This window comes from Capricornis sumatraensis, chromosome 23, assembly GCF_032405125.1.
Source record: "Capricornis sumatraensis isolate serow.1 chromosome 23, serow.2, whole genome shotgun sequence".
In the NCBI taxonomy this organism is placed as follows: domain Eukaryota; kingdom Metazoa; phylum Chordata; class Mammalia; order Artiodactyla; family Bovidae; genus Capricornis; species Capricornis sumatraensis.
The window spans coordinates 31,615,822-31,629,759 of record NC_091091.1 but is presented as its reverse complement, the minus strand read 5'-3'; the positions used below and the strand labels follow the sequence as shown (position 1 = coordinate 31,629,759).

Below are 13,938 nucleotides of genomic sequence, written 5' to 3'. Positions count from 1 at the left end.
ACTGAAGAACAAAGTAGACAGAAAATTGATAACGGTATGGAAAAAATGAATATCATCATCAATGAATTTGACCTTGCTCCCAAATAACAGCAAAATGCATCTTCTTTTCAACTACACATAGAACACTTACCAAGACAGACGATATTTTATAAATCAATAACAAAAAATAGGTAAGTCCTCACTGGTCCTAGTGGTTGCTGCTGCTGCTGCTAAGTCACTTCAGTCGTGTCCAACTCTGTGCGACCCCATAGACGGCAGCCCATCAGACTCTATATTTTCATTGCTGAGGGCGCAAGTTAGATCCCGGCTCAGGGAACTAGGATCCCACAAGCTGCATGGCATAGCCAGAAAGTTAAATGGAAACGTCTCTGAAATACTTGAAAACTGAACAATGCACTGCTAAATAATCCATGGGTTAGAGAATAATAAGAGATATTTGGAAAATATTTTGAACTAAATAATAAGGAAAATACAACATATCAAAATTTATGTGATGCTGCTAAAATAGCACTTGGAGGGGAGGTTCACAGCTATCAACACTTACATAATGAAAGGAAGAAAGGAATGAAATCAATCTAACAATTTAAGACAAAGGACATATTAAACCTACAGTAATAGGAAACAAGATAATTAAGCATAGGAAACAAAAAAAAAGGGAAGATAACAGAGAAAGAAATCAAAAGCAGCTTTTTTAAAAAAAACAATAAAAGCAATATCAGGAATGAATGAGAGACATAATAATACATATTTCAAATTTCAAAAGTATAATAAGGAACTAAATGAACTTTATTTCAAAACCTTTAATGCCAAAAAATTTTACAAATCAAAAGACAAATGCTCTGACAGATTTCAAACTACCAAAATTCAACTAAGAAGAAACAAAAAACCCAAATAACTTTCCATTAACTTGCCATTTAAAACCTTTCTACAAAGAAAACCGTCCCAGATTACAAGACTCTTAAATTCTTCTAAACATTTCAAAGAAGTAAAAGTTAGTCGCTCAGTGATGTCTGACTCTTTGCAACTTCATGGACTACATCCTGCCAGGCTCCTCTGTCTACGGGTTTCTCCAGGCAAGAATATTGGAGTGGGTAACCACTTCCTTCTCCAGGGTATCTTTCCAACCCAGGGATCAAACCTGGGTCTCCTGCATTGCAGTTGGATTATTTACCATCTGAATCATTTGAAAACATAATACTAATTCTATACAAACTCCTCCAGAATATAAAAGAGGAACTCCTCCCAACTCATTCCACAGTATGAAGCCAGAGCTGCCCTGATAGCAAACCATTACAAAAAGAGAAAGGGAAAAAAGGAAATTACAGATCAATATCCATGAGAAGTACAGATGCAAAAATCTTCAAGATTTAGTAAATTAAATCTAGAACATACAAAAAAACCCTATTAAAATGTATCTAACAGGCACTCAAATGTTGGTGAATAAATAACTTAGGTTTATTTCATAAGTTGTGGCTTACCCTATATTATCATTTGACTCATTAAGGACATGACTGAGTGACTGAACTGAACTAAAGGACATTTACATTTTTAAATTAACTCTTGTTCCTGAACTTATAGGGTCATTTTTCAAGCATTCAGAGCAATAAAAACCAAATTAAGTCTTACTAAAATACATGTGCAAAACAACACAATTAACAAGGGCTGGAAATTTTTATTACACAAGCTTGAACAGATTTAGGGACTTATATCAGAATACACATTATTTTATTTGTATAAATTTGTCTTATAGGCCTAATTCTCCCTTTCACTCTAAAGAAAACTTTAGTAATTCTTCTAAGCAAGTGCTTCTGTAACTAAGCAACACAGTCTGTATTCTTTCAATGGCTAGCATGCTATCATTAGAGCACAAAGATCACCCCCTTCCCTACACCACAGCAGAGTGGGAAGTCAAATGTATCCTCTGGTTCAATCAGATGGTTCAAGTGCTGTTTTTTCCCCTCTGTTATCTCCTCCTTTAGCAATAATAATAACTTTTCCAGGTTTCAGGTATTTATATGAAACATCTGACAATCTGACAATGGCACCCCACTCCAGTACTCTTGCCTGGGAAATCCCCATGGACAGCGGAGCCTGGTAGGCTACAGTCCATGGGGTCGCGAAGAGTCGACCCGACTGAGCGACATCGCTTTCACTTTTCACTTTCATGCACTGGAGAAATGGCAACCCACTCTAGTATTCTTGCCTGGAGAATCCCAGGGACAGAGAAACCTGGTGGGCTGCCTTCTATGTGGTCGCACAGGGTCAGACATGACTGACGCGACTTAGCAACAGCAGCAGCAACTAAGTTAACAGTTCATTTCCAGGTCTGTAAGGTTTCTTGCTGATTTCCAGTGAAAAAAAGTTATTTATTAACAACTATGAATTCCCTTTCCTGATTTCTCTTGCCTGCCAAACTAAGTTACTCATTAGCACTTGTACAAAACAGTCAAATGAGACCATTAAATAATGTTACCTGGACCATGAAAGCAACTGCAGCACCCCTGAGAGTCCTGAGAGAATTTCAAGAATTTTAGGAACGAAGGGTCACAATTTGAGTTAATATTAAAAATTGGGTTAATAGTGTTGGGCTTCATTAAACTCACTTCAAGCCACATTTATTGAAAGTATTGGTCGCTCGGTCATGTCCAACTCTTTGCAACCCCGTGGACTGTAGCCTGCCAGGGACCTCTCTCCATGGAATTCTCCAGGCAAGAATACTGGAGGGGATAACCATTCCCTTCTCCAAGGTATCTTCCCAACCCAGGGATCAAAACTGAGTCTCCTGCATTGCAGGCAGACTCTACCATCTGAGCCACCAAGGAAGCCCTTCAACATTTATTGAAAGCCTACCGTTTATTAGCTATAAAAATTTACAGAAAATTACATAATAGGGAATTAAAATCTCTAAGTTCTCTTCAATTTTTTTAAAAAACGGATTCTTAGTATTTATATATTGATTATACACATATATACATTTATTACATATTACTTGACATAAAATATAACTGCAGTACTATAGTATAAACAGTAGAAAACTGACTTTGTTTTCAATAAGTGTTAATGGAGTCATATGGGTTAAAACATTGCTATTTCTTTTTTTTTATTTTAATTTTTATTTTATTTTACTTTACAATACTGTATTGGTTTTGCCATTCGTTGACATGAAAAAATTGCTATTTCTAATTTCTCATATATCTGAATGCTGTGAGTTTTTTAAATGGGTAAAAATGATCTGGGTTCTCAAAAAGCATGTATAACAGCAGATCATTCTCAAAGACAATTTACCCACCCAAACTGTGTACAATGCAAATGACCTAGCACTTCACTGAACAGAAAATATAGGATGAACAGTTTTTTTAAAAAAAGACTCCCCCTAACTCAGCTATTTTATAAAGAATAATGAATAGGAGGAAGCTTTAAAGAGAAGAAATTTTAAAACTAGCCTTTTAATTCACTGAAGGAAAAGTTCTAGAAATATTGAATGAATGTCTAGTGTGTGCTTTTAGTCACATCCAACTCTGTGACCCTCTGGACTGTGGCCCACCAGGCTCCTCTATCAATGAGATTTTTCAGACGAGAATACTGGAATGGGTTGCCATTTCCTTCTCCAAGGGATATTCCCGACCAAGGGATCCAACCCGGGTCTCCTGCATTGCAGGCAGATTCTTTACGCACTGAGCCATGGGGGAACTCCTATAGTATTATTAGTAAGAGACAAAGATGGAATTTATTTCTGGTTTCACAGAGTAATCACTTCCTTTCTAGAAGAATAAAACCCTTTAAAACTTCATTGTTCAGAATTTCCTGAACTAAAGTGACCAATTATTCAAAATGAAAACCTGATAACCTTTACTCTAATTTACTGAAACAAAAAAAATTTACAAAAGCACATCTCTAACATGAAACTCAAAGGAACCAGGCAGGGAAGAGGATGGGGTAAGAGAGTGGTTATTTATTGTTTTCCCTCTGAAAATATGACTTCTTGAGTGTCCTGGTGTTCAGTGAGGAGTCTTTTTCAAGATTAAAAATGGTGAAAGGAGATGTGGGCAGGAAGAATGATATACTGATCTAAAAGAGAAAGCAATGCCTAAGGTTTCCATCTATTTAACACAAAAAGATAGTACATTTACTTTATCTGTCCATGCCTTATCATACAAAAGGAAAAAAGTAAATTCAGTATCACCAAATGAAGAGTTTTCCTGACTACTCTCTAATATATTATGATCTTCATATCTTTCAGTATCCTTTCACTGTTTTATGCCAATGTTCACCCACGTGAATATGCATCATTGGTATCAAATCACATGGCATTAATAAAGATGCCATTAATACTTACTGGTATTCAGTTTTTTATATAATTTCCCTATAAACACAACAGAGCTGCTAAATTCCAAATATGCTATTTAAACTAAATACTACTACGCTATGTTTCACAAATTTCAAATTTCTCATATTTATCAAATATACTGCTGAACAAACCGGATGGCATCAATCAAGGTTTTTTTACTCATAAAAACAAAGAATAAGCACCATATATATATACATACATAAAATAATGTAGAGCTAAACTTCTAAAAATGGAAGTTTTACAAATGGTAATTAGTATATATAATGAATATAATGAACTGTAAATTCTCTTGTTATGAGCTTCAACAGTAAGTCAGATTACATTAAAGATGTAGAACTTTTCAAAATGTCAAATTCCATTTCATTTGATCTTGGTGCATGAGTCTTTTTAATAAGCATTCTTAAAAGAGCTCAGAATTTGCAGAGTAGTGGGGGGTGTTATAATTTAAAAAGCAGTAAAGCAAGATCTCCATCACAGAAAACAGTTATTTCTGTCTTTCCTTTGAAACAAAAGATAGCTTTCAAAAATTAAAAACAATAATCACAGAACTATAAATAAAAAACATATGAGATACCACTTCACACTCATGGAATGGCTACATTAAAATAGCTAACACAAGTGTTGAGGACGTAGAGGAATTGGAACCTTCATACTCTGCTGATGGAAATGTAAGATGGTGCAGTAACTTAAGAAAGTAGTCTAGTAGTTCCTCAAAAGATTAAACATAGAGTTACTATATGACTCAGTAATTCCTCTTCTAGGTATACACCCAAGAGAAATGAAAAAAAATGTCTATACAAAAACTTGTACACAAATGTTCACAGTTAATTTTATTCCTAACAGTCAAAAGGTGAAAGCAACCCAAATGTTCAACAACTGATGAGTAGATAAATAAAATGTGGTATAATATACAACGGAATATTATTCAGCAATAAAATGGAACAATATATTGATAGATGCTACAGTCTGGATGAATTTTGAAAACATTTTGCTAAGTGAAAGAAACCACTCACCAAAGACTATATATTTTATTATTCCAATTATTAGAACTGGAGAATTCCATGGACAGAGGAGCCTGGCAGGCTACAGTCCACAGGATCACAAAGAGTTGGACATGACTGAAGCGACTTAGCATGCACACGCCACAATAGGCAAATCTACAGAAACAGAAAATAGATTAATGCTTGAATAGGTCTAAGGGATTGGAAGAAAACAGGGCTGGGGTGGGGTGATTGCCAAAGAGTAGAGTTCTCTCTGGAGTAATGAAAATGTCCTGTAATTGTTTGTGATAGTGAACAACTCTGTGAACATGCTAAAAAACCACTAAATTGTATTCTTCAAATGCATTAATCATATGGCATGTAAATTATATCTGAATTAAGCTATTAATGTGTCAACATGAAAGCAAATTTGGAAAACAGCAGTGGCCACAGGATTGGAGAAGGTCAGCTTTCATTCCAATCCAAAAGAAGGGCAATACCAAAGAATGTTCAAACCACCATACAATTGCACTCATTTCACATGCTAATAAGATTATGCTCAAAATCCTTCAAGCTAAGCTTCTGCAGTACATGAACTGAGAACTTCCAGATGTACAAGCTGGATTTAGAAAAGGTAGAGGAACCAGAGATCAAATTGCCAACATCTGTTGGATCATAGAAAAAGCAAGGAATTCCAAAAAAACATCCACTTCTGCTTCACAGACTAAAGCTTTCACTGTGTGGATCACAACTATAAAAAATTCTTAAAGACATGTGAATACCAGACCACCGTATATGTCTCCTGAGAAACCTATATGAAGGTCAAGAAGCAACAGAACCAGAGGTGGAACTATGGACTGGTCCAAACTGGGAAAGGAGTGTGGCAAGGCTGTATATTGTCACCCTGCTTATTTAACTTATATGCAGAGTACATCATGGGAAATGCTGAGCTGGATGTATCCCAAGCTGGAATACCTCCAGGAGTAATATCAACAACCTCAGATATGCAGATGATACCACTCTAATGGCAGAAAGCAAAGAGTTACTAAAGATCCTCTTGAGGGTGAAAGAGTAGTGAAAAGGCTGCCTTAAAACCCAACATTCAAAAAACTAAGATCATGGCATCTGGTTCCAACACTTCATGGCAAATAAAAGGGGAAAAAGTGGAAAGTAGTGACAGATTTTATTTTCTTGGGCTACAAAAATCACTGCAGATGGTGACTGCAGCCACAAAATTAAAAGATGCTTGCTCCTTGGTAGGAAAGCTATGACAAAGCTAGACAGCACACTAAAAGCAGAGACATCACTTTGCTGACAAAGATCCATATGATCAACACTATGATTTCTCCACAGTCATGTACGCATGTGATCACTGGACCATAAAGAAGGCTAAACGCTGATGAACTAATGGTTTCAATTGTGGTGCTAGAGAAGATTCCTGAATCCCTTGGACTGCAAGAGGATCAAACCAGCTAATCCTAAAGGAAATCAACCCTGAATATTCATTGGAAGGACTGATGCTAAAGCTGAAGCTCCAATACTTTGGCCACCTGAGGCGAAGAGCTGACTCAACTGGGAAAGACCCTGATGCTGGGAAATACTGAGGGCAGGAGAAGGAGGGCACAACAGAAGATGAGGTGGTTGGATGGCATCACCAACTCAATGGACATAACTCCAGGAAATAGGGAAGGACAGGGAAGCCTGGTGTGCTGCAGTCCATGAGGTTGCAAAGTCAGATGGCATCCACTTCTAGACACTGGAAGTAGTACAGTGAGACCTAGAGTCAAACTGTGACTTTGCCAACTTCTTACCATATGACCTTTAGTAAATTATCTAATCTCACTAAATTTTCAGTTCCTTTTGCAGTACAATAAGAGACAAGTACTTATTTCATTGGATTACTGTAAGAATTTAATGAGATAACAGATATAAAGTTACATGTAAAAAATAGTGTATGTTATACGACATACTGTGCTCAAACAGCTATTCTTATTATTACAATTATTTTATTTTTATTAGACTTTTATTTTCTTGTTCCCATAAGGAAATACATAATGCAGACTTCTGCAAGGTTTGTCCCAAATCCACACATCTAAGTTAAACCTTACAAATTTTAATTCCTTATAAGAAATATTATTTTATTTTTTAAAGCAATTTACTTTCTATCTGATGCCTTGCCTGGAATATAAATGACATTTATGAAGTTACTATTTTTATAGAACTACAGAAATTAAAAGACCACAAAATTCAATGTCACTAATGGTTGGGGGGGGTACTCATTAAAAAACAAATTCAGTGTGTTTATTTTTAAAACTGCACATTCAGAAATAAAGGTCCAAAGATTAGGCAGCCACAAAAATCAACCTTCTAATTAAATAAAAATTGCCAATAAATACATTATAGTAAAAATGTTTTATCCATATGCTTAAAAACAAAGTGAAGTAAATTTAGGGAAGTCCTATGAAATAATTTCCTGTTTAAGAAATGAATGTTCTTAATTCCCAGCTAATTTGATAACATTTCTACAGAAAGTCCTTAATGAAAAATTCTTCATATGAATGAAAGTCAACATTTTAGAATGAAGTGTAACATGCACAAAACAACACTAAGTACAAAGACAGCAAATAACATTTTATATTTCTACCTAAAAATTCAGCATTACATTCCCCAAAAACTTATAATTCTATTCTACAATGAATCACATAAACAGGTCAAATTTTGACCGAATTGAGTACAGAATCAAAAGTCATTCAACAATCACATTCCTATCTGAAAACATGGAAAGGAGCCTTTCCACTCAAATTTTCAGGAATATTTTAATATCTCATAAGAGTGTCACACTTTATAAATCATTGCTTGAGAAAACTGATCATGGATTTCCAAAAATATTTAATTAAACCAAAACTGAATTAAGATTTTAAGTGTCTGGTTAGAGCTAAATATAATAGAACACCATACCTAAAATATAAATTACATTTTTTCAAAGCTAAACAAAAATTTTTTAAATGCCCACAGAGTATTATATCTCTACAAAGCTGCACAGCCTAAAAACAAAGTTTCTTTTATCACTCATGATAAGACCAACACTTAAGGCAACAATATATTTAACTAACCTGTTTTATTCAGAATAAATCTTTCACCCACAAAAAAGGAAACTTATCTTTAAAAGTTACATACTCAATTTTTATGTCAATTTTTTGAACTCGCATAAAAAGGGCCTACAAAAACAACACCTTTATCAATTTCTCAAATCTGGTAAATCAACAGTTTACCATATTCCAAAAGTTGCTGAAAATTTTTTTTTAATTAAAAATATCAAACAAGTAACTTTTTGCTGACTTGTTTACACATCTGTATTTCCTATTTTCTATCCTACTATCCATTCTTTTAAAAGCATTCCCCCTTTTTTTAGTACATATAGCTTTAGGTGTAAAAATAAGAATAAAAGCTATCAAAATACTAAGTGTTGACATTAACTGTAGCTGCCTCTGTACTTTTCTGCATCCTTAGATTGTTTTTAATGAACATGTAAGTACTTTCAAAATGAAAAAATTTTTTCAACTTGCTTACCACCCAGCTTCTTCACAAGAGTCTTATATACCAATCTTTTGCAGTAAATTAGGTAGAAAAGAGATGTGAATTTAAACAAACATTTTCAGGTAAAAAGAAGAATGTCAGAAAATGGGAAAACATAGCCTTAAAACATCTTACATAATGCTATCTATAAATACTTTAAAAGCAGGTGGTAACAACTAAAAACTTTGGCAAAAGTTTTTATCTGCTTCAAATTTACTATTTCCCAATGAAAATGAAAGTAGATTAGTTTTGTGTGGAAAAGGCCCAATTGCATTTACATTCTAAGTCATTTTCTAGGTCTATAAAATGATCTCAAACCACGTACTATTAATATCACAAAACCAATTAAAGCAAGCTAAAGACAGAACTTAGAAACTAACTAGTTTGTTTTTTTTTTTAGGCAAGTTATTAGAGACACTTTCTGAAACGGAAAAGAATTCAACAAAACTATTTAGCATAATAAATGCTATAAATAATAAAAGTAATGCAAGGCCTCTTACCAATTTCAGCAGGTAGTTGTTTGATTTTGTTCTCTCGAATGCTAAGCATGCTGAGTTTTGACAGGTTTTTGATGTCTTTTTCCACAGTAGTTATACGATTAAAGCGAAGGTAAAGAGTGGTGAGAGAATCTAGCCTATACACCACTGAAGGAATTTCTCTCAGTTTATTATGCCGTAAATCAAGCATCCGGAGCTTCTTCAAGTTATCTAGAGAGTCAGGCAAACTGGTAAGTGAATTTTCACTTAGAGCCAGTGTCATGAGATTTACTAGACAGCCCACTTCCGCTGGGAGGGACTGTAATTTGTTGCTATATAAATAAAGTTCTGTTAATTGAGTCAACTCCTTGATTGATGATGGCAATATGTGTATAGACCTCTTGGATAAGTCCAAACGCATTGAGTTCTCTTCCCGGCATTTGTTGAGCTCTTTAATCACCTCTGCATTGCTAGATTTTTTTCTAGTCCCAGGTGCTGGATTTGGCCGTTTGATCGTATTATCAACCGAAAAAGCCACCCCTGGCTGGGCAGCACTGGAGTCCTTCTTTCCATCTTTGGCATCTTTCCCTTTGGTCTTAGGTTCTTTTTCTTTGCTCTCTTTTCCAAAACCTCCAGAGGCTTTTGCCTCCTTTTCTCTTTCCTTGGCTGATGGTGCTTTGGGATCTTTCTCTTTAGAGTCTTTTTCTTTTCCTAAACTACTACTCATGGTGACTCAAGCTAGGGCAAAAACTACATGAACTCCTTTTATTTACCAACAAAAGAAATTCAAAGGTGAAGAGACAAAGATCCTACACAGTCAAAAAAGGTGTTCACTTGAAGAAGTAATCTCCATCTGTTACATGCTGGATCTAAAACCACTATGCCCATTTCTGACAACTCATTCCAACTGGTAAAATGGTGCTGGTCAATCAATGATTCATTAGAATTCCTGAAATATAATACAGAGAGAGTATTAAATTACTTTAGGTTATAATTTATATTAAGTAAATTGGTGCTACAAACAATCTTACTGACAATTTTGCTATGTCCCTATGATTTGAAACTAAATAAATATTTATTGAACACCTTCTACTTTGCAAAACCCATTAAAAAACTATAAAAATTAATAAAACAGACTCTAACTTTGAAGAATTTACAGTGTAACAGGAAAAGGTAAGATAGGAACAAGTAATCAAACTGCAAAATTCTAAAGTGACGAAACATGGGAGAAATCACCACAGCAGCTAATGCCTCAGTGCTTTCTATGAACAAACATCACTGCAAGGAATTTACAAACATTAACCCTATATCAGCTCTGAGATAAATCCTTATCCCTATCTTACACACAGGAACAACTGAGGCACAGAAATATCTTTAAATAACCAGCTTTGCGATCTTGGCAAAGTAATGGAACTAAGATTCCAAAATGGTGGTACACTGCCTATATGCCTAATAACACAGTAAAACTGCTGTATCTGCAGCTAATTAACAAATGGTTTCAAGCAAAAGGAAAGACTTGAAAGGCAATAATGACAGAATGGAGAGCAGTGGAGTAAAGGAGCAACATTGAGATACATATGGAAAACAGCAAATACATCAGGAAAGGGGCTCTAAGGACCCCTTTTGAGAAACAATAACAGAGCAATCTCCATGAAGCCTATTCTAGGAACTGAAAAGGTAGCTTTTTCAGTTGACAGTGAGAAGGATTAAGGGTTCTTAGAAATAGAAACAGTTCACTGGTAAAAATGACTGACCAAAATGACCCACAAAGGTTGAAAATACAAGGGGAGACAACATTAGGCTAATAAGATCTATTCTTGGCATAAGACTAGACTGATAACATCACATTTAATAATTATTTACTCAGAAAAACATATCAATAAGCCATATATACTAAATATATTCCCTAGTCTTACCTTAAATGCATATGTGAAAGCTTTACAATACTGAATCTTAAATTACAATAAAAGACTTCTGATTCCATACAAGTTAGAATAATAATTCCATACAAGGTAGAAAAATATTCTGGTTTTCACATTAATTGTAACTTAAAACCCTGACAAAACACATGAAGCAACTAGCAGAATATTCTGAAAGGTAGATGAAAGAAGACAGACTGGTTAGTAAAGGACAGGGAAGCCTGGAGGGCTGCAGTCCAAGGGGTTGCAAAGAGTTAGACATGACTTGGTGACTGAACAAGAACTAAAGAACAAACGGAGATAAATACAATAAGTGAAATAAAAAACACACTAGAAGGAATCTACAGCTGAATAATTGAAGAAGAACAGATAAGGGACATGGAAGACAGAATGGTGGAAATCACTGCCATGGAAAAGAAAAAATAAGAATAAAAAGAAATGAAGACAGTCTGAGAGACCTCTGGACAACATTAAATGCACCAACATTCACATTATAGGGGTCCCCAAAGGAGAATAGAGAGAGAATGAACCTGAGGAAATATCTGAAGAGATAATAGCTGAAAACATCCCTTACATAGGAAAGGAAACAGTCACCCACGTCCAGGAAGCTCAGAGAGTCTCAGGCAGAATAAACCCAAGGAAGAACATGCTAAGACACATAGTAATTAAAGGAAAAAAAAAAAAAGCAACAAGGGAAAAATGATAAATAACATACAAGTGAATTCCCATATGGTTATCAGCTGATTTCTCAGCAAAACTCTGCAGGCCCAAGGGGAGTAGCATGACATATTTAAAGTGATGAAAAGGAAAAACCTACAACCAAGAATATGCTAGGAATTCCCTGGTGGTCCAGTGGCTAAGACTCTGTAATCCCAGTGCAGGGACCCAGGTTCAATCCCTGGTCAAGGATCTAGACCCCACATGTCACCACTAAAGATCTTACTAAGACGTGATACAGCCAAACAAATTAAAAAAAAAAGAATACTCTACCCATCAAGGTTCTCAGTCAGATGTGACAGAGACATCAAATGTTTTACATTTTACAGACAAGCAAAAGCTAACCAGCACCACCACACCAGCTTTGCAACAAATGATAAAGGAACTTTTCTAGCTGGGAAACAGACCAACAAACTTGAAACAACCTTGCAAATATGTTAGACTGCTATATCAAAACCACATGGGAACAACAAATCCCAAAACTACAATAAACAGACAAAAAAGAAAAAGCAGTCCAAACACACTAAAAATGGTCATCAAACTGAAAGAGAAGAGAAAAGAGGAAGGGAAGAAAAAAGGCCTATTAGAAACAAACCCAAAAAAGTAAGCAAATGTTAATAAGAAAACCTTTTTTAAGAAAATGGTAATAATTTTTTTAATAGACTTAATTAAGAACAATATGGTAATAAGAATAGTATGGAGGTTCCTTAAAAAAACTAAAAATAGAGCTACCATAAGATCCTACAACCCCACTCTTGGGCATGCATTAGAATCCAAAAGGACACATCCACCCCTATTTCAGTACTGTTTACAACAGCCAAGACATGGAAGAAACCTGTGTTCAACGACAGAGGACTGGATAAAGAAGATGTGGTACATATAATACAATGGAATATTACTCAGCCATTAAAAAGAATGAAATAATGCCACCTGCAGCAGCAAACATGGATGGATCCAGAAACTGAGTGAATTAAGTCAGAAGGAGAAAGTGAAATATGCTATCACTTCTATGCAGAATCTAAAAACATGATACAAATAAACTTATTTACAAAACAGAAACAGGCTCATGGAGAACTTATGGTTACGAGGGAAGAGTGGTAGAAAGAGACAGCTAGGGAGTTTAGGATTGACACATACATAGTTATATTTAAAACAGATAACTAACAAGAATCTACTCTGCTCAATATTATGTAACAACCTAAACAGGAAAGAGTAGCTATATATATATGTATAACTGAATCACTCTGCTGTACTCCTGAAACTAATACAACATTTTCAGCCACTATATTCCAATCAATATAAAATAAAAAGTTTAAAAAGACAGAAAACATATAAATTGCAGAATGATAAAGAATGGTTCCATCTGTATAATGTTTCAATACATACAAATTAGTACATATGGCTTGTGAACACATTTATCATACCATGGACAGTCCTGTCTTTTTTCTTTTTAAAAATATTTTTGACTTTGAACCAATATTATACCTCTTCTCATTGTTTTAATTTGTATTTCTTGACATTCATTTTCAAATGTTTATTGGGCCTTTGTATTTCTACTTGTGTAAATTCTTTAATTCTTTGCCAAAAAAAACATACATTTAGACACAAAAAGGATTGAGAAACATCAAATTCAGGATGGTGGTTTCTAAGCTGTGGTTCCAAGGTGGCTTCTAAGTTGCAGGTGTAAAGACAAGTAAGTAGAACGCTAACCCAATGTTTGACAAGTGGATTTCAGTAGAGTCCAAAGTTATGTTTTCATTTTAAAGCAAATGGGCAAATGAACTCTGAGTCCTCTTCTGGCTGTATGAAAGATTTAGAAAGCCATCTTCTTCTAGTTATTAAAAGAATATTTATTTAACAAACAATGAGAAATAATACCTATCAAACTGATTAAAAACTAAAAAAAGAACTGTGCTGGTGAG

General features: G+C 34.8%; 1 protein-coding gene across 1 annotated transcript in view; it reads right to left on the bottom strand.

The window, feature by feature from the left end:
• The window catches only part of SHOC2 (SHOC2 leucine rich repeat scaffold protein), an 84,743-nt gene that overhangs the window by 45,405 nt on the left and 25,400 nt on the right, over positions 1-13,938 (bottom strand). The window contains exon 2 of the mRNA XM_068961349.1: positions 9,405-10,329. Coding sequence (XP_068817450.1) covers positions 9,405-10,107 — 703 coding nt within the window. The 5' untranslated portion in view covers positions 10,108-10,329. The remainder of the gene's footprint in view (positions 1-9,404; positions 10,330-13,938) is intronic.